The sequence below is a fragment of the Mesoplodon mirus genome, assembly GCF_964341445.2.
Source record: "Mesoplodon mirus genome assembly, chromosome: 4".
NCBI classification, from domain to species: Eukaryota; Metazoa; Chordata; class Mammalia; order Artiodactyla; family Ziphiidae; genus Mesoplodon; species Mesoplodon mirus.
The window spans coordinates 11,379,200-11,401,865 of record NC_138979.1 but is presented as its reverse complement, the minus strand read 5'-3'; the positions used below and the strand labels follow the sequence as shown (position 1 = coordinate 11,401,865).

At 37.5% G+C, this 22,666-nt stretch overlaps 1 protein-coding gene across 6 annotated transcripts in view; it reads right to left on the bottom strand.

Moving 5' to 3' along the window:
- ARHGAP21 (Rho GTPase activating protein 21) overlaps positions 1-22,666 on the bottom strand; it is a 130,090-nt gene that overhangs the window by 38,388 nt on the left and 69,036 nt on the right. For all 6 annotated transcript variants that reach the window (XM_082620029.1, XM_082620027.1, XM_082620028.1 and 3 more), the window contains exons 4-6: positions 10,122-10,214; positions 8,552-8,630; positions 5,951-6,005 (exon numbers count right to left, since the gene is read on the bottom strand). In XM_082620029.1, the coding sequence (XP_082476155.1) occupies positions 5,951-6,005; positions 8,552-8,630; positions 10,122-10,214 (227 nt within the window). The remainder of the gene's footprint in view (positions 1-5,950; positions 6,006-8,551; positions 8,631-10,121; positions 10,215-22,666) is intronic.

The window sequence follows — 22,666 nt, the reverse complement described above, 5'->3', positions numbered from 1 at the left end:
GCAGTGCTCCAAAGGCCACTGTCGCTTGGTATGTGTTCCAGGTAAGTCGTGGGAATAAACTTCTACGGCTATGCTGAGAGGCGCAGTACAGACACAAATTATCTCCAGAATAAGAGTAGGGATGTAAATTAGGAATAGACAGTATGACAATTTTAAGGAGTCCCCCTTCTCCCAGGATGCTTTTAACTGTTCCTCTAGAAAACAAACTGCCTACAGAGGAAAGCTTTAGACGGGGCTTGCACAAACACTGGGGCGGATTACAGCATTCAACTCTTTGAGGAGAACATGGAACCCATTAATAAGGTTTTACACTCTGAAAACAGGATTTTAAACTCCATAACTTGCTCATAGCTGTGACTGTGGTGTGCTTTCTCTTGAGTCAGAAAGTACTCAATCTTTCACTGAGACACCATGGTCAGACATTTCAATGTTTTAATTACCCCCTGGGAATCTCTGAATTGTCAATAGGCACCAATTAAACAGTACAAAATATCACTTAAAGTAGTTTTTATTTAATGATGTCAATTTATATTCTTTTATAATGACATCAAAATCATCCTGTATTAATAAGTTTGCCTGAAATGGCATGGCCCAGAAATTTTTGAAACCAATGTCATAAGAATTGCATATTTGGCTCATAATAATTTTTATTTTTACATTTAAGTCCAAATGGATACTTCATAGTATTGAGTTGGCCAAAAAGTTCATTTGGTTAATGAATACGCTGTTGAATAAAGTTCTTGGTGAAAATGAAAAATGTGTCATTTTTACTTAAAACCGAACGAACTTTTTGGCCAATCCAATATATATATCCAGAAGTTTTGATGGAATTAGACAACACTCAGATTTTTTCTGACTGACTAGCACTTGGGAATTCAATAGGATATGACAAAAAAATCTTTAGCCAATTTTTTTTCATTAGGCCTTTTATATATCACTCTACATTTCTTGAATTTCCTTTACCCTTGTATTAAAGTTTTATATCTTATAGTAGCTTAGTAGTTTAAAAGTTAATATTTTAAAATTCAAGCCACACCTAGTGAAAACGGAATAGTAGCAGCCCTGTCATGCCTACAGATCCAAAATGTTCTTTAAAGGGGGAGGCGGGTGAGGGGAGGTGAGTAAGGAAAGATGCCTCATGGAAGTCTTCATTTGGAATTAGAATTGTAAAGAGTATTTAAATAAAATGTAATGTTAACAGTCTGGATCTTGACTATATGTATAGTGCCTAACAGTAGCTAAATAGTCCTAAAATAATCTTTCAGTTCAGTTTTAGTAGACTTGCATCAAAATCACTATTACCATACCTATTACTATTGCGATAGTTACTATTACTGTACCATATTTACTGTTTAGTAAACAGGAAAAACAAACAAAAAAGTGCAGAATAAATAAGCCAGTAAGATGAAAATTCCTGCCTACCAGTTTGAGTTAACAGGCTGACCTGTTAATTTTATACCATTACTTATGTTTTTTTTTGTTTGTTTGTTTGTTTGTTTGTTTTTGCGGTATGCGGGCCTCTCACTGTTGTGGCCTCTCCCGTTGCGGAGCACAGGCTCCGGACGCGCAGGCTCAGCGGCCATGGCTCACGGGCCTAGCCGATCTGCCGCATGTGGGGATCTTCCCGGACCGGGGCACGAACCCGTGTCCCCTGCATCGGCAGGCAGACTCCCAACCACTGCGCCACCAGGGAAGCCCCACCATTACTTATGATAAAAGCAAAAGTAACTACATATCTGTTTGGATAATTGTAAAATACATGTCAGACATGCCACAGTGGGACATGGGAGAAGCGGATGGTGTGGATATTTTATACCTTTCTAAATTATTTGAAACTTTTCTAACACGCAAGTACTATTCTTATAATTATTTAAAATACTTTTTTAAAAAATAGAAGAAAGTAACTGCTTCATACTTGCAAAATATGAAAGAACCCTCCAGAATTCCTGTTCTTGCTTCCCTACTCTAAAGCAAGATTACCTTGATCCACACGTGACAAATGGATATCTGATTTTAAATAGAACAGTATACTGATTGTGGAACATAATAAATAATTATTTTGAAAGTAATTCTAATAAATCTAAAGGAAAATTTGGGTTAAATTACATTTTTCAATTTATATCACACAGTCATGGAGTGGTAGCTAGGGCAATGGACGCAGATCCCAGAGATGAGTTTGCCTAGCAGCTCTGACCGTGACCGGCAGTGTGAATGTAACAGCCACTGACACTCTTCATCTGGACCCAACGACAGTGTGGGACTGTGGTTTAGTTTCAAGTACAGGCTACGTACAGTCTCAGGCCTACCTGGGTTCAAGTCCTAGTGCCATCACTTTCTTCCCTGTTACACTAGAAAAGCTGTTTAACCTGGCTGTTAAAACACAAAGTAGGCTCCAAATACCCTCGACAAACATCAGACACACCCGAGAATCTCCACAGCCATCAGAACTGATCTACTTAGAACTGAATTTTGAGTCCATGGAGCTAAAGGCTTAATGAAGTATCTTGAAGTCTGCACAGAAAAGAACACCCAGATCTAGCACTGAGAGCTACCATGGGTCCACTGAAGACATATTTTTTTTTCAGTCAGCATCACTGTTTAGGTGACTTGACGGGTGGTGGCTATTTCATTCACCCTCAGTGTCTGAGAGGGCAACAAAATCGTTTTGTCTTTTTACAAAAGGCAACAGGAAGTGCTTTTTATTTTGTAGTATCACCTTAAAAATATGAACTTGTCAGGGCCTCCCTGGTGGCGCAGTGGTTGAGAGTCCGCCTGCCGATGCAGGGGATACGGGTTCGTGCCCCGGTCTGGGAGGATCCCATATGCCGCGGAGCGGCTGGGCCCGTGAGCCATGGCCGCTGGGCCTGCGCATCCGGAGCCTGTGCTCCGCAACGGGGGAGGCCACAACAGTGAGAGGCCCGCATACCGCAAAAAAAAAAAAAAAAAAAAAAAAAAAAAAAATGAACTTGTCTAAGACTATGATCATGGTCTAAAATATTATAAGACCACCAAATGACTCAAATGAATACAATACTATTGTATTGTTAGTTTAAAATGTATGTCACTGTACATACATTTTACAATGTATGAAAATGTATGTTAGTTTAAAAAATGAGGTTGCCAAGTACAGGAGTACTGTTACCAGCACCAGTTTAATAACATAATAAATAATTCTTAATTTTACTTCATGTTTTTCAACATCATGTCACTGTCTTCTGTGAATTATGAGATTTATTACTATATACCTGTCCTTACATGAGGTAAGTTTTAAACCAAATTAAAATATCTATGCCACCTCTCAAAGATGAGCTGAATGAGCTTCCCTGGTGGCGCAGTGGTTGAGAGTCCACCTGCCAATGCAGGGGACACGGGTTCGTGCCCCGGTCTGGGAAGATCCCACATGCCGCGGAGCGGCTGGGCCCGTGAGCCATGGCTGCTGAGCCTGAGCGTCCGGAGCCTGTGCTCCACAACAGGAGAGGCCACAGCAGTGAGAGGCCCGCGTACCGCAAAAAAAAAAAAAGATTAGCTGAATACCTCTAGAACAACTTGATCTATACATCACTTGAGGAGCAAACGCTCATGGACACCCAATCCTGCCATGACCCAGGCAAATATATAAAAACTGAGACAGGCTTTCTCTTGGGTAAATGATGTTTATAGTAGCTGTAAAAATGTTCATGTTTATGTTTTCTTTACAATGAATATTCAACCTCACAGGGACAAATACATCTTCAAAAGCGTATATTTTAAGTAACAGGTTTAAGACCAACATAAATACTTCTGAAGGCCCCTTACAGAACATTTTCATTCTAGAATCTGTTAGAGAGAAGTATTTCCACATATGGTTTTTTAAATCCCAGATTCTCTTTGTGTTTTATAATAGATTTTTTAAAATGCCACTTGTAGATATCCCACCTAAAAGCATTTATGTGGAAAAGAAGTTGCTACATTTCAGTGTCCTTCAGGGAACAACGGAGAGTCTGCATTAACTATATATACTCCTTCAACGCAAATGTGAATGAAGACTGGGTTTAAAAGTGAGGTTTTCTTTTACCATCAAGGATATGGGCTTTTAATTTCTTATGATTAAAATAACTCAACAAGTTTTAAAAATGAATTTTCTGTTACAATATATCAGGACCCTGAGGAACCTTGAAGATCTGTGTTCTCAGGTCACCCCAGTGAACCAACTTCTCCCTGTGTTGCAACGCTTTGTATTTTCCCTTTATCTTAAATAAAACACAAGGAAATTAATTAACCTAATTCCCCATTGATCGCGTCCTTAGACCATGATTCCTTGCACTATTGCTCCCCTGCATCAACCACACAGCAGGCTAGGATGGTAATTCTGTGCTTGATTCCTGGGAGTTTATACAATGCCGGGCATTCTGTGACATGAGCTGTTCGTTTCACTGTTCTAAACAGTGTCCAACCAGTGCCTTCACCTTGGCAAGCAAAGAGACTACTGAAGATGAGATATCAGTTCTGTTTTGGAGGTGCCCTCTGTCTCTGAGTCAGGAGAATGCAAGGGTTCAAGGTAAAGTTTGCCCTACCGTGTGGGCATCACCTCCTGGTCCTCTGCATAAGTGGGGCCCTACAGGAGGACCCCCCTATTTAGTTTCAGTCTAGTGACTTCACTGCCTTCCGTGGTTGTCTGTTGTTCTCTCACTGTGCTGAATGGTCAGGGGAGGGCTCTACAACTAGTGCTCCTTGACTAAGGAAACCACCACAGATGGTTACAACTGCCTTGTTGAGACACTCAACCCCAAAAGAACTGTGCACTTAAGAAGGGTAATAACCTGTTGTCGGTAAACATGCCATTTTGAAATAAAATCAGTATGTCTTAAAAACACAAGGCTGATCTCCATGGATTTCGGTTAATTATATTTTATGTGTAAGTGAATAAACTGAATCATTAGGATTGGCTTTAGTGATTTTTCTGTAAAAAAAAATGTTTACAGAAGTTTATTTATGACTTTTGTTGAGCTAAGTTCAAATGAACACCTTACAAATGAAAAACATTCTGATTTCCATTCCTACCACAAGGATTCCATCAGTTCTGAGTAAGAAAACAACAGCGACAACAGCTATTCACTAAAAGGAATTTAAAAAAACAAACAAACAACAAACTTCAGCAGCCACTGCTATTTCCTAGCTCTAATTGTTTTATTCTGCTGAACTACAAAATCAATTGAGGAAAAGTATTATTTTCCTGAATGAAATTTTATTTATTTATTTATTTTAACATCTCTTTACCCTCAGCAATATCTAAGCTTAATAAAGGAGTTAAGTACTCCAGTTAATTTGTTTTCTTTCTCAAGAGGAGAAAGATATTTTAAGATAAACGCTAAAGATTTTCAACTATATAGTTTCACTCCCTCTCTAAGATGCTAACATATTTTTCCCTTTGAACACTACTTCTAATGGAATGAATGGAACATTCATTCATTGTGAACATTACTTCTAATGGAATGAATGGATACTGTTAAGAAAACTGCTCGGTAAGTTAATTTACAGACAGTAACGCTTATTGGAAAACTAATAAATGGCTTTCATAAAATTTCTGACCTCATAGTTTAAAAAAAAATAGAATCTAATTCCTGGGGATACGTACTTCCACCCTGAGGTTTGGTTTTGGTTGAAGGAGTATCTAGAATGCAACATTTGGGCAAACAAACTCTTGAGGAATCTCATTCCAAATGACAACAATAAGAGTTTACTGTGGAATCAATAAAATATTCTCATGTTGCTTAATTGTAAAAAATGGACAATAGTCTCTCTCTCCCTTTGTTTTGTTTTTTTGGTAAAATGTAGAGAAAAACAGAGCGTTTGAGGTTTTTTTTCCCTAGAATCTTTTAAAAAAAAGTTCAATCCACCTCCATCTTTAAAGAATTTTTATTAACATTCATGACTATAAAACAATCCATATATTTGAATAAATAAAACTCACCACTTGGAGAATGTCTTCATCTTTTGGCATAACACTAAGTTCCAATGTGGTATCGCTGAAATTGAATAGACACATACTATTTTAGGGGAGGCAGAAGTATACAAGAAAGACATAAAGGAAAAAGAGTTAACTCACAAGTATTTTTTAAATTGCCTATGAGTTTAATATGGGAGTTTTAAAAATCTTTACATTTCAAATCCGAATCATTAAAAGAAAAGAAGTCATTTATATATATAGACTAATTATGTACAAAAGAGGGCACCCTGCCGTATGTTTGAGCTATTCATAATCAGTCATGTGTTCTTTATAACATGTTTCTAATTTAGAAACATGAAGTATATTACTTATATTGAATACTCCTGGAACAAAACTCATCAATATATAATTGTGTATTATTTTCTTTCAGGTCACAGAACAAATTACAAATTTTTACCACCAATTCTCTGTTTATCAAGTTAAAAATACATTAACATAAAAATAATCAGAGAACCCTCAAATTTAACATTTTAAGCAATATTAAACATCCTAATTTTGAAATATTCCCTCTTGGCCTCAAAGGGGAAGGAAATCAGAGTTCACCATCACAACCATCAAAATGACTCCTTATTTTTTTAAAACCATATAGCATCTCAACAATTTACTTTCTTCTCCGTGATTTAATTTTAGAGCCTTTACAGGAATAGCTCAAAGTCTCACTTTATTTTGGTACTGTAAGTGTCCTGTTAAAAATAATAGAGAAGTTTCTCTAGGTTTAAAACAGTTCAAAGGGATAAATTATACCGAGTCCTGTGATCTGGAATTACACTTAGATACGGCAAGGAGAATAGTGCTATCCCCAGCAAGTGCTTCAGTGTCTACCCTAACAATATCAGATAGATTTTCCCCCAATACAGTCAAGAGATTAAGAAACAAACAACAACAAAAACAAAAAACCCCAAATCTAATAATTTACTGGTGTCTCTATTTGAACCCTTATTTTTAGGTTCATAAATGCTGAGAGAATAGTAAAACAATTAGAACCACAGGTTCAAATAAATTCTACGAAGAAAATACGTAGGTACTTGTATTTCAACATTTAGAGTTGGTAGAAAATACATACTGATGCTTAGATAAATTCTTCTGCAAGGATACATTTTTACATTAATACACTGCAGAATCTCAATGGCTTTGTGCTGCATTAATCCATTTGCTACCAACTGCAGACAAAAGGAACACAATTTTTTAAAAGAAAAATAAGATCATGAAAAAAACAGTATTTATTTTTCAAATTGCTTTATTGGTTGAAAAATTAAGACTGTCATTCCAAAGTGTTATTATTATTCTGAAAGATGAACTGCACCAGTAACAGAAAAAACAAACAAACAAAAAAAATTAATGTGGATTTTGAGGAAAACAAAGATTAAGTTATGGTTGTTTGGAAAAATAGTACTTTTAAAGAAGAAATGTTAACAAATACACTAAAAAACCGTTAAATTACAGGCTGACAAAACATACTGGTATATTTATGATCTAAATTATTTGCAGTAAAAGAAAATTTGGGTGGATCTCCCCACTGCCTCCGGGGAGGCTTTCAATTCTTCACCAGTGCCCAGGTCTCCTCAATATTTAAGATCAAATAGGGCTCACTGTCAGGAACACCTAGAATCCAACAGTAAGGAGAATACTCTGAGATCAATAAATCATGATCACATCACCTAACTGTAAAAGTGACAACATATTAGGGCATTCATGTACATAAGTTAGATTATAGCATGAACAGCTTTAGACATAGTTAGAGGAGCTTGATAGAATTCTTCAGAAAATAATGAACCTCAATTTAATTACAGACAGGTGAGTATGGCTAATATAAAGCAACAGATCATCCAAAAGTTACTGTATTTGAATCTGGGAAGAACCTCTTGTGGTGATGAGCTGGAAATCGGATCCCAGAGTCATGGCTTATTCTTGACAGAAATTTAATACAGCAACCTCTTTGGCTTTCGATTTCTTTTCGATTTCTTTATTTATTTGTAATTAAAACAAAATTCTAGGTGTGTGATAGAAAGAGTAGGACTAAATTATCTTTGCAATCAGTTGCTCTATAAATATTTATTTACCTTTAGAACTCAAAATCCTATTCTGTAGAATGTAGGCAAACAAACAGATTAAAAGATGATTTCTTGCTGTCTTTGTTAAAACAAATGAATTTGAGCCAAGAATATCATTCAGTAAGCTATTTAAGATAAGTTATCCTTAGTGGTTTTAAAATAAATTATATATGCATTTATATATATATTTATTATAAGCAAATTAGAAATTTGATTATCATTTCAAATAAAAGTAGGAAACTTAATGGTAAATCTAAAACATATGCCTCTCAGGCTCTAAAGGATTTTAATTACAAATCTGATAAATTTGCCAAAACAAAGCCACCAAATAAGCCATCCTCAGATAGTTTGTTCTTGGCAACTTTCAAATGCATTTTCCACTTTAAGGGGTAGTTTCATATTTCCACATCACATCAATTTCTTATAAGAATACAATACTGCATTAAATCTACTAGCTTCAGTGATTTATAAGACCCATCTTTGGCCAAAATTAATCCTATTTCAAGACTCTTACCTGTTCTGGATTAAAGCAATTACTTGGGAATAGGTCTTTCCAATAACACTTTCTCCATTGACTTTTATAATTCGATCACCTTCAAAGAGAAATTAAATAACACATGAGGAATTCCTTTAAAAAGTCACTTGTGAGTACTTTTGAAATATCTCTTGAGTAATATACTTATTTTTAATATATCCTTGCTCGTTTTTCAAAGTGTCTTTTTACAAAAATGAACCTAAACTTTAATATATCCAGCTACTTATGAAATATAACTATATTTTAAATAAGAGTCCAGCCATCGATGAATTTAGAAACCTCAAAAAGTATAATCACCAAGTGACCACAATTATACTATTTATGCTCCTATCATCTGTTTTCTGAGTTGTAAAACTATTTATTCCTCCGTTTACCCTGTCATTTCTAATAGAGAAACACTGTTTAACAGCCTTAGACAATTATTTTTGTTATCTCAGTGGTCTCTAATTTTAGTCCAACTGATTTTCTTTGTCGTATTCTCTCAGTCTATTTAGTTTATTGATTAGTGCTACATTGCAGAACTTAAGCATGGGTATGGACATTGTTTTGACTTTATATATATTAACTTGTTCTTCATTTTAATGGGGAAAAGGATGTTTGGTTACTCAGAAAAATTCAGTGGGAGAAAGGACAGAGGAAAGAGGAAAACAAGAAAAAACGTATTTTTTGTGGGCTTGGCATAGTCCCTCAACTTCATCTTCCCAACCTTGGGAAGCTTAGAATATGAGAGATGATACATTCTAGGTAATAGAATCCTACATGTTCACTGATGTACATATTATATATACTAATGATATTGAAATTAGGCTTACTTTAACTATTACAAAAAAGATAATTAGTAAGTTAACAATGCATCCTAATAAATCTTACCAGTGACACCCACTATTTATATTTGTAGCTGCAAAGATAACATTTTATTCAAAAGGTGGTAAAAGATGTTTTTCACTAATTCCCATTTTAAATTATTTCATGTTTAGAAACAAGAGAAAAGGGTAACTATTTTAGTGTGTGCATTAATCTAAACTAAATCCTACTTAGTTTTTTTAATTAAAATCACAAGTCACAAAATATTTCAGAACAAACAGCTACCACATCCACTGACAGCTGCAGATGAAGCTGGGCTTGCACTGCGCTGGAGACTTAAACTACTCTTTGTGGTGGACAAATTCATTCACCTCTAGCAGGTCAGGCTCTTCCAGAACTTGGAGCTCCAAGATTATTTCATTTACTTCAACGAATATCTCCTTCATTTGCTATTTTATTAAACTTTGTCAAAATTAAATGTACGCAAAATAGGTTAAGAGGGCCTCTGAGGGTCCATTATCTGAGGTGTAACTAAAAGTGTCCACAATATATCAGTTATGGTATTTCTGCCCACCCATCCATTTGGGTATCAAAAAACATATAACTAACTAGGTCTCAAAAACAGTAATAACTGATATGAAGAAAAAGGAAGAAACATACAGTAGGAGACAGAAGGAAAAATATGGAAAAAATGCAGTAGAAAAGAAATTCAAAGGTAGGTTTGAGTAAGAATATCATCAAGCACCTGTGCACAATCCGGCTTCAAAAGCAGGTCCTCCCTCTTTAACCTGTTTGACAAAGATGGTATCCATGGGTTCCAAGCGGTTTCTTTGTTTTCCTGTGGGAAAGAAAAGATCCAAGGCATAATTTTACCTCACAATATTTTCTTAAAATAGCAAAATAAAAAAATGATATTTAATTGAGACAGTGAAGCAAAGATGTTTTAAATGAAGTATTAAACACATATCTTAAATCTGGATGCTAAAGTCATCATTAAGAGGCTTTCAAGAACTCAAACATTTATTTTTCTTCTTCCATAACACAACCACCACAATTTTCCATTTACTGGGAACATTCTGTATGTAAATTATTACACTAAATATTACACATACCTTAGAGCTAATTTCCATAACAAGTAAGTATTTCTACCACCATCGAATAAAAGAGGACACCGAAGCTCAGAGAGACTAAGTAAATTCTCTTAAGGTCACACAGCTACATTACACAGGCGGTATTCAACTCTACTGCTTTTTAACACTGCATGGTGTTAAGCACTAAGTCATAATCCTAAATAAGACAGTTCTTTCCCTTCAGGGACTCTGGAGGGAGAAAGACATATGAACAAAGAATGGTACTACAGTATTAAAAAACAGAGACAGCGGGCCTCCCTGGTGGCGCAGTGGCTGAGAGTCCACCTGCCGATGCAGGGGACGCGGGTTCGTGCCCCGGTCCGGGAGGATCCCATATGCCGCGGAGCGGCTGGGCCCGTGAGCCATGGCCGCTGAGCCTGCGCATCCGGAGCCTGTGCTCCACAACGGGAGAGGCCACAACAGTGAGAGGCCCGCGTACCGCAAAAAAAAAAAACAGAGACAGGGGCTTCCCTGGTGGCGCAATGGTTGAGAGTCTGTCTGCTGATGCAGGGGACATGGATTCGTGCCCTCCGCGGCTGGGTCCGTAAGCCATGGCCGCTGAGCCTGCGCGTCTGGGGCCTATACTCCGCAACGGGAGAAGCCACAGCGGTGAGAGGCCCGTGTACCGCAAAAAAAACAAAACAAAAACAGAGACAGATACAACATACAGTCATGGCGATGAGGAGCACGTGATCAAATCTGAAAGTCAGTACTTCACAAACTGCTATCCATGGATCGTCTGCATTAACAGCTCAGGGGTTTGACAAAAATCAATGTTTCGGGGTCCAATCAGAAATCTGCTTTCTCAAGAAGTTTCCCAGATGATCCTTCTACACACTAACATTGGAGAACAACTGACAGTTTCAATACACAGAAGTCAAAGAAAGAGTCACAGGTGAGAGGACATTTAAACTAAGTGACAAGCACCAAGGTAAGTACCGAGAGGGCATAAACAGGTAGACACTGGTTCTCAGAGTGTGATCCCCAGACCAGCAGCATTAATACAACCAGGGAATGTGCTGGAAATGCAAATTCACGGACCCCCACACCCCAGATCTACTGAAGCAGAAACCCTCATGTGACCGTGATGCATACTCAAGATGGAAAATCAATGAACCAGAAGACACAGCCCTGACCCTTAAAGAAGAATAAAACTGAGAAAATAAGGCATATATATGTATGGAGTACTTTAATTATACTTGTTAGACTGTGGCACTGGGCAGAATATGACTGTCAAATATAAAGAATCCAGGGCTTCCCTGGTGGCGCAGCGGTTGAGAGTCCGCCTGCCGATACAGGGGACGAGGGATCGTTCCCCGGTCCGGGAAGATCCCACATGCTGCGGAGCGGCTGGGCGCGTGAGCCATGGCCGCTGAGCCTGCGGGTTCAGAGCCTGTGCTCCGCAACGGGAGAGGCCACAACAGTGAGAGGCCCGCGTACCGAAAAAAAAAAAAATATATATATATATAAAGAATCCATAATTATTGTCACATAATACCGAATTTTTATCCAGATCTGTCACAAAGGTGGCTCAAAAGAAGTAGAAACCAATAAAGGAACATCTATCAGCAACTCCCCTTATATATTTAGCTATTTACTCTGAAAGAAATCCTCTAAAAGTAGTGAATGGCTAACTCTCCTTAAAATGCAACAGGGCACAGAGGAAAACTGCTTATGTTTTAGACACCAGGAGATAGGGATCCAATCCTTGCTTTGCCACTGGATAGTCCAGCTGCAGGTAAGTAAACGTTTTTACTTAAAAGAAAGTATTGCTTTTCTTTTACAGTACAGAGACATGTTTTTGCATTCTTGAAGGGTTTCTATGAAGACTCAATAAGACAACATGTAAAAGCACTCAGCATAGCTTGTAATTGGAGCAATTCCTTGGTAAATGTGTATTTCCACTCTCCATGGTGCTTAGATGAAGACTAGTCTCATATTCTTACGTTTTCGAGAATGAAAAATTTGAAAGGTTATAAAAATATACTGCAAAGTATCTATCATCCAATTTTTAAAAATATAAATATATATCAGATCTCTTCCCAAGGAAACTCTATACAGCTCTCTAAGTTCAGAAGATGTGAAAATATTATAAATCCTTTGGTCACTTCTGATTGGCTATGACAGACAGCCCTGATTGCTTTCTCCATGAGGTTTTGGAGGAAACAGAGAACTAATGCTAGTTAATTCCCTACTGTAAGGAAGAATGTCCTCATTCTTAAGAGATGTTTGCCGAAATACTTAGGGACTAATTGTAATCTTATATCATCATATTTTATAATTATATTATTACATTTCCAGTATTATGATAATGATATCTGCAACTTAATTTTCAAATGGCTTGAGAGAAAAAAATAAGCCAAGATAGCCAAACACCCAGACACATGTATGGATGGACAGATAAAGCAAATATATATTCAACATTAAGTTATTTATTGAATCCAGATAGACAAGGTATTTGCTGTACTTTGAAAATTATAATACAAAGTTTGGGAAAACTTTCTGTATGTGCCAGGTTTTATATTTCTTCACAGAACTTGTCATCCACTACTTAAAGTTACATGTTTATTTGCTTTCATGCTGGTTGTTTGTCTCTTCCACTAAAATGAAGAGCAGGAATTTTTGTCACATTCACTGATGCTCACAGCACCCAGAACAATGCCTGGCACAGAACAGGCATTCGATAAAGCATTATTCAATAAATGAACAAATTTATTATTTAATTCTTACATCAAGCTTTCAAGAAAGTCATTATGATTTTAACACTGTCACTATACTGAGGAGGAACCAGACTAAGTGACTTACGAAGAGGCAGAGTAGGGATTTGAATCTAGATCCAAACCAAACATGACGTTCCCTCCTGCTTCACATGTAACTGCACTACTTATTCAGTTGTCAAGCTTTACCAAATACAAGTAGACAGTCCACTTACAACTAGTTTGAAAGGGAAAAGAAGGTTTCTTGCAATGTAAGTCACTTAAAATGCAAACACTTAATGCCAATCCAGCTGGTAATCAGGCTAGGTCCTTATGTAGCCAACTCAACATTTACAACAGTTGGTATTTAAGGAAAAACCATCTATTTTTTCTAGGCTAGAGATCTGAAGGTTTAATAAGTTTTGCTGTGCCAAGTCACTGCTTTCATGGAAAGATTTATATAATTAAAGAGAGGACGCATTTTTTAAAATTAATGTCTTCTAGTCCACTATGTCCCAAAGGTGATTATACCATACTTATATTTAAAAATACAAAATGTAAATGAGCATTAATGAATTCTACAAAATAATAAAAAGCTGGCTGGGTAGCAATGTAGTGACTTCTGAAAGTTCTGATAGGCACTTTCACTCACACGGAATAAATGTAGTCCAAAATAATTTGGTTTTGATTTCTATAAAGGAAATACTAACTTTGCAATGACTACCATTATAAAATCAGAGAGACTTTGCCACAGATTGACAAATCCTTCAATACACTATGCCTGAAAATACATGAAGATGGAATAGACTAAAAGAAGGGCCAGTCTTGGGCTTCCCTTGTGGCGCAGTGGTTGAGAGTCCACCTGCCGATTCAGGGGATGCGGGTTCGTGCCCTGGTCCGGGAAGATCCCACATGCCGCGGAGTGGCTGGGCCCGTGAGCCATGGTGGCTGAGCCTGCGCGTCCGGAGCCTGTGCTCCGCGACGGGAGAGGCCACAACAGTGAGAGGCCCGCGTACCGCAAAAAAAAAAAAAAAAAAAAAAAAAAAAAAGAAGGGCCAGTCTTACAGCAAGCACTACCACATCTGCTGAGAGCTGTACTTTGATTCTTCTTGTTCACTTTCCTTTCTGGACTGTCTCCAAAATTCTGACTTGCTATTACTACTGTAGATTTTTTTTTTTTTTCTTTTTGCGGTATGCGGGCCTCTCACTGTTGTGGCCTCTCCCGTTGCGGAGCACAGGCTCCGGATGCGCAGGCCCAGCGGCCATGGCTCACGGGCCCAGCCGCTCCGCGGCATATGGGATCCTCCCAGACCGGGGCACGAACCCGTGTCCCCTGCATCGGCAGGCGGACTCTCAACCACTGCGCCACCAGGGAGGCCCGACTACTGTAGATTTTAACCAATCCCTTCTGGACAACAGAAAAATTTCCCATAGGCATCCCTTAATTATAGGCAGGTTTAACTAAGAAATATCCCTCTTTTCAATTTCTATATTCCTTGACTCTAAGTCTTGTGTTAAACACGTGATTCAATAATTTTAAGAGTGTCCTCTCTTTAATATATGTTCTTTGCAATTCCACTGGAACTGGAAATCACAAGCATCAAATTTAAAGTGTGTGTTATTCAATCTCTTACGTCTTTAGTTTTTTAAAGTCGGTTTCTAGATATGCAAAACAAAAAGTCCGATCCCGAATTGTAATTAATCAGGAAAAAGTATTCTTGCTTCCCTGTAGGATCATTTGGCAGAGCCAGGTGGCTTCCCTGGCAATTCTTAGTAAAAAGCCTCTTTCAATTCTACATGTGTATTTTATACTTTCTCAATTTTTTGAGAACACATAGGATGTGTTTCAAAGAACTGCTAAAGACCTTATTTCAAGTATTATTTCCTTGACCTTATCAAGAGAAAAGGGAAATGTGTCTTTCTAGCACACACATGTAATTAAATCTTTCTGTATTTGAGAAAAGGAAGAAGACAATGACCTTACATGAATGAGAATGGCTAAAATGAGTAGGTACTGAAAAAGTCCCACTTTATGCTATTTAACATACAATTAGTAAAGACTTAAATAAGAAGCTATAAAAAACATACATGAATTTGCCTGAAGCTGAATGTTACACTTTGAAATCAGAGAGAATGCACATACTTTTACATTATAGTAAATATAATCAGTTGGGGAAAAATAACTCAACTAAAAGAAATAATAATATATAGGTAGTAGCTGCCATCCAAATACTGGATGAACATCCAGGTGGATATGATTTTTATTCTCCATACCTAGTATAAGGCAGTGGCTAACAGCTTGAGCCCTACGACCAGATTACCTGGTTTAAAATCCCAGCTCTACCACTTACTTTCCAAGTAGGGTGACTGGATTTTGCAAAAATGACTGTCTGTGAGAAATTTAAATTTAATTGGGCATCCTGTAGTTTATCTGGCAACCCTATCCCCAAGTGATGTTAGACAAATGATTTATTTGTACCCCAGTTAACTCATCTGAAAAATGAGGATCGTGACAATTTATTTTTACCTGGCAAGGCTACTGTGAGGATTAGAAGAGAGAATCCATTGAAATACTTATATGATGCCTAATACAAGTAGGTACTTAATCAATGTTATTACTATGCTAATCTGATGATAAAGCTTTAGAAAGTTTACATAGAGATCAGGGGTGAATGAGGCCAGGGGACATGGCGCTTGTCACGCTGCTCGTGCTTGATTAAATACTGGTCCAAAGAGTAACAATACAGACTCAACTGGCATGTTGGGGGCAGTTGAAGAGTACAAACCGAAGAACACCAAAGAAAAGAAGGAAGAAGGAAGAGAGACTATACTAACAAATTTCCAGTAACTGACACAAACTACTCATCTGTCTTCAAAGAGACTGGCGTCTAAAAGCCAGAGTGCTCTAATGACCCTCTTCTTTGGAGAATGCTAAAATCCAAATCACTTGCAACATTTAAATTGTTTCAAAATTTGAAATATGAAGTATACAAAGCAAGCAGCCTAAAGCAAATAGATTATTTTCAGAAGTAATATTCTTAGAACTATACCAGTTAGAAACGAGACACAGAGAATGAAGATACCCAGAGAAATAATAGGTATAGATCAGGGAATCCTATAGTTAGTTCTAGGGACAAGAGAAATGTATTTATCAGAGTTAAAAAAAATTATACTCTAAACAAAGAAATACCATCTTACATTTTAACCAAAAGCAAAGCATCAGAAAATAATGGTTATCACTCAGATTGAGATTTAAAAAAATTTTTCCTTCTCTCTCGTAGTTCTCATAGATGCTACCGAACAATTTTTTAAATGGAACCAAATCTCTGTTTTTATAATGACAGTTTTTTTAAGTATTCTTTTTACTGATTTCTTTGTTGTAAAAAAAGAAAAAAGACAAAAACAAAGAAACCCTCTATCTATCTCTACACTAGAAAAGGCTGTTGAAGTTAAACTGTGCTTCATATGAAAGTTAAAGTTAGATAAGCCTTGGAAGACGTGTGCTCTCCACAAAGGCGGAAAGCTATAGAGGTTACATAATGGAGTATTAAAGCTCTAGGCATCAATTATTTAAAGAAAATCAATTAAATAGCTTATTGAAATTAATATCTATTTTTCAGACCCAGAATAACTGAAACCACAGTGTAGATTGAGACAGACAGGTATCAAAGTTAAATCTGAATAATAAAAAATGATCTTTGTTTCTCTTTGCTGGGTCACAGATTGACACAGAAACAACAGGGCATGGAGAAGCATTTATTGAGCAAAAGTTAGGAATTATGGATCTATTAAGGCAAAAAACAGACAGAGGGAGTGATAAATAGCAAATTCAGGCTAGTAGTTACCTCTGGGGGAAGAGAATAGAAAAGGTGTGGTATGGAAGGGTCTTGAACATATTTATAATCATTTATGTCTTAGTGAGCGAGAAAGAGAGAGAGAAATGGAGGAGGGGGGTGTTAAAATGCTAAGATCACAAGGACAGATGGCCAGCATTTGGAAGTCACATTTCTTCCCTTCACTTTCTGTTTGCCTGAAATATTTCATAGCTGATTTTTTTTCATTGTTGAAAACAGGCTTCTAAAAAAAAAGAAAGAAAAGAAAACAGGCTTCTAATTTTTACTTTAGGGGTTTGGTTTGCTAACGGCATACAAAACTATCTTTAGAGCCTAAGAGAGACATTGTCTCACATCAAAAACCCGTATGTATCATATGATAAATACTGATACATCCTGTATGAAAATTAAGTACAATCCAATTTAAGGAGACTGCCAGGGCAGATTATTGGGTCCCTTTCCCCTTTGGTACGGGCAGAAACACTAAGGAAAAAAAAAATGCATTCCAGCTTTTTAAACCTAGGTGCTCCCAAACTTCCACTTACGATGCTCTCATTTCCAGTGATGGCTAGTACTGTGAAATTATACCTCCCAAGCCTCCAATCTGTAGCTCCAACAATTTTTATGAGCCCCAAACCCCAAATTCCAATAGTCTTTAGACAATGTCAGTAGAATGTCACCTGTCAGGTCTCAATCACATTTCATCCATTATAAGCAAACACACACTCACTACTCAGCCTCATCTTTAAGTAACATCAAATGGAACAAAGTGAAGTTAAGAAAATCTGCTAAGTATTAAAAAGCAGATCATGTTCTAACTTAATCATGACAAACTTTCCACACCTGTCTAATTTTTTTGGTTTACTTTTTAGTGTGGTAAATGCCCGGCATATACAAAAATAGAGAAAAAAAGTAGAATAACCCCCCCCATGAACATAATGTAACTAACTATTAAAAATCTGTCATCTTGTTTCATTTACACTCACATTTTTTTCCTCAAGTATTTTAGTGTAAATCCCAGGTATCATGTCAATTCATTCACAAATACTTCAAATACTTCAGTATGCATCACTAACAAATCAGAACTTTACTTCTTCTTAAAGGAAAGAAAACAAAATCTGTTCACAGTTCTCCATATTATGTAGTATTTTGCACAATCTGGATGATATAAACTAACAACAAACCCAAGCCTTCCTTCTACTTTCTTCTATCTTCCTAAAAGCCTACCTAACATTAATGAAAAGCAGTATTTCATGACATAGGAACGGTATCACCAAAAGCTATGAAATAAATTTAGAAAAGGTCTCACATGTAAAACCACAATAGAATCCTAAAATTAAGTTCCGGAACAAGTTTCCCACCCCTAATGGAATGCTCTGCGTATCTATTCAAATCCAGTGAGGTCACATATGCAAGAGAACACACACTACATGAAAACCTCTGGCACACAGAACAGTGTCTGGCATATAGTGGATGCTCTGTAAATATTACTGCTGATTGATTCAAATTAAAGTCCTAGTAAATGCCAATAGCAGGACTGCCCAAAACCAACTTGGAGGCATGTTTCAGGAACAAAGCTATTATTGTACTGCAACTGATCTTTAGGATTTCCCGGAAATAGAAGGAAAATGCTGCCACTTAACAGTAATTTGAGTACAATACCACTAGGTGTCAGACATGAACCAAAATTTTCTGGCGTTATGAACCACCTAGGCAAGAAAGACTCTGGAGGATGTTATTCATTCAACAAATATTTAGTGAGCTTGGACAACGTGCCAGGAGCCGATCACTCTACAACGAACAAAACAGTCCTGGGATCTGTCTTCTGGAGTATTTGAAGTTTATGCAGCATCATTTTTTTCTCTCTCTAAAAGTTTCAGGAATTTCACCAAGTATGTATCACGTGTGGATTCAGAGCCGTTATTCCAGTTGCTCTAGATTTTAAGTTCTCCGCAAACCCGGAAAAATGTGTTGCAGTGTGCTAACCACGGGCAACTATCTTTCCATGTCTGACCTTACCACTGCCCGACCCCATAACTGATTAAACCTGCCCCGCATCTTTCTCCAAACCCTTTAGTCCCTCTGGTCTTCAAGACTATCGATAAGTCCCCCTCAGAAATCATTCTTTCTTATAAGTTTACCCACAGATCAATATTACAACCAAATTCACCAGCAACCTCAACTTCCTTTCCCCCTTGACCTTTCAAAGCATTCCACTTGCCAATGTCCAGCTATGGACAATTCCAACCAGACCCTCCCTCTGCTCTTGTTCTTGGCCTGCAATGTCAACTGAGTAAAACTGCAGGACCCACTGGTTTAGAGTTTCCAAGTTCAGCTAAGGGCTTGACATTACTCACTAAAGTCTCTTGCTTGTATTTTAATCCCCGTTCCCTCAAGGCTGCTGTTTCAAACTTCTAATACCCTTCTTGGACTTGTTCTGGCATCTTGATCTGCTCACACTATTTGGATAACCTTATTTCTTACTTTACTGTCTTTCATCTGCTGAATCCTCACTTTTTTCTTTTTTAAATCTTTGTCTATCCTTACTTCCCTTTGTTCTTTCTCAGGTGAGGATTTAGTTACCAGCTTTCTTCAGGACCCTGTTCCCCAAATGGTCTCTTCTCAAGTGTAAAACCAATCTCTCTTCTTCTCTCCAGATCTCACAACACACAAAAGCTTCCCAAACTTAAGAGAACAACAAAACTTCTCCCTACCCTGCCACACAGCTTTCACCTCTCATTCCCCATCCTTTCATTTTCATACTTCTTGAAGAATACTCTATACTCACCTACTCTCATTTCTTTGCTTCTAATTCAGGGTTTCTCAGATGTTGACAAGTATCCCCTGGGGGACAGCATGCATCCCCCCTCCCCACTGTTCCCTGTTCTAATTTATGTCACAGCCCACTGATGCACCGGATCCACTCTGCCCACCACACTGAAACTATTCTTGGTAACTTTACCAGTTTGCTACTTGTCAGGTCAGGTCCAACAGTATCTTTTTTTTTTTTTTTTTAATATTTATTTATTTATTTGGCCATGCTGGGTCTTAGCTGTACATTGAGGGATCTAGTTCCCAGAGCAGGGATCGAATCCAGGACCCCTGCATTGGGAGTGCAGGGTCTTAACCACTGGACCACCAGGGAATTCCCCCAATAGTATCTTTTTAGTCTCCACCCTAATGAATTCTCTAGGACAAATGCAAGTTATCCACCCTCCCCTAAAAATGATCGCCTCTTAAGTAGCAAGCCATCAACTCCTCCTGGCTGTCCTTATACCTTCCAAAACTTATTTTCAGATTTCCTTTCTGATTCTCCTTTCTCTGACCAGCTCTTAGATGTTGTCTTTCCTAGGGTTCTATCTTTACGCTGTGTGTCTTCATGCTCTCTGTGTATGATTTTATTGATGCCTAGGGCTTAGTTATAGCATATATAATGATGACTTCCAAATTTATTTTCAACCCTACCTCTCCCTATGAGCTCCATACCCAAATTTTCAACTAGGTACTCAACATTCTACCAGCATCAGAAATGTAACTTATCCCAAACTGAACTCATTTCCCCGGGGGAATGAGGTGGGTGTGTTTTGCTTCCGTATCCCTCAGTCAATGGTACTTCCATCCATCCACTCATTCATGCCAGAAAAGCCAAGCATAATCCTCCACAAGTCATCTTTAACTGGTGACATACAATCTACCCCATGTCCTACTACCAAATCTGGGCAAATACAACTTCTAAATACCTCCGAAATCTGTTCTCGAATGCTGTTTTTTCCTTTGTCCTGATAAAATCCTATTCAGCACAAAGCACACCCCATCTGAGAAACCCTTCCCTGGTGGTTAGATGACTTGCCATGCTGTGACCCTGCCACAGTTGTGCAGACCTGTTTCTGCACTTACGTAATTATTTTACACCTTCATCTTCTACCATCCTATATAAAGATTCATTAAATGTATACAGGCTAGGAACTGTTCTGGGTTTAAAGAAAAAAAAGTAATAAAATAAAGTTGGGAATTTCCTGGTGGTCCAGGGGTTAGGACTCTGCGCTCCCACTGCAGGGGGCACGGGTTCAATCCCTGGTCGGGGACTAAGATCCCGCATGCCGCGTGGCCATGAATACATACTTACAAATTATTTTTTAAATTAAAAAAAATAAAAATAAGGTTCCTGCTCTACAATCCAACTGAGGCAGAAAAATGTTCAATGAGAAAAAAGTAGCATGAGAGATGGTGAAAAGTGTGACAGAGAATAATAAGCAGAGTGAGAAGGAAAGGGAGAGGGAGAGGCAGGGATGTGATACTATTTTTAGGAAATGGTCAGGGAAGTCCTCTCTAGCAGGTGACATCTGTATCACTATCTAAAGGAAATGAGATTAGAGGCTATATTGCTCCCTTCCCAGCAATTAGTTTAGTGACTGGCTCTTGGAAGTGACTCAACAAATGTCTGCTAAGAGAATGAATAAACAACAGGAAATATATTTCTAGACTTAACGCATTTAGCATTCATACGCAAATACTTCTATTGCAGTTCTACACCAGAGATGAAAAATTATCTGTTAAATTTTGAAAGCAGGGACCATCACAATTAAATTCACTTTTTATTAACTGGATCTACGAATCATGTATTTTGAGTATAGACTAACTGGAGAGCAATCAGGAAAAAAATGGGCCTATTCAGCTAAGTGGTGTCTGTGATCAAGGTCTTAAGTTACGGAGCAGCTAAGAAAAGACAGCTCAAAGTCACGTAATTACAGGTCATCTCTGGAGCAACAGTTTCTATAGAGCAGTGATTTCTAGGACAGTCTAGAACATTAATACTCCAACTAGGTACTTTCCTGGACTTTCACCTTTACAGCCCTATTGTTCAGTATCCCAATTAGTTCTCTAAAATCCTAGATCGCCTATTTCCTAAAGGTTTTAGAACCATTAAAGAGATTTTTAAATCGCCTTTACCCTCTTGACTGCCAAAACTACCTTCATGCAATGTCTCACAAAGCCTGAAAATCTACTCCAAAAATTGGATTTCTGACAATACCTACTTTAGTGCAATCAAATTCCCTTCATTTTAGATTACTGTAAGTATGATTTCCTGGGACCTTTAGAGTGAAGTTAGATTTTTTTTTTTAAACCTCTCATCTAACTTTACCAGTATACCAGTTTATTTTACAAATTCCTACTAAGGTCCAGGATTATTGTGTTTTTGTTATTAGTGTTCCAGCTTACACACTTAGCAACTGTGTGAAATAAGATTTCTAAATTTAAAAAGTGTCACCAAGACTTTGTGTTAAAGGGGGACTGATGGGAGAAAGGTGAAAGAAAAATAGGAAGGAAGTAGAGAGACAATAATTCCTCAACAGCTGAGGTCAGATACTAACATGCTGACTTTTGCAGCTTTGGGAACAGTCATTTGGGAATAGTATCAAGTGAAGGTGGTACTAGGGTGGTACCCGCCCTTTATTCAATACATTTACTCATCAAACATTTGTGCTCCTACTATGTACCATGCACTTAGTAGGCACTGAAAATTCAACAATGAAAGACATTGTCCACCCTTAATGATCTTTGTTCTTAAAGTAACACATAAAAACATTTTTTAATAAACATAATGACTAGTTTGGGTATGTAGGAAAATTT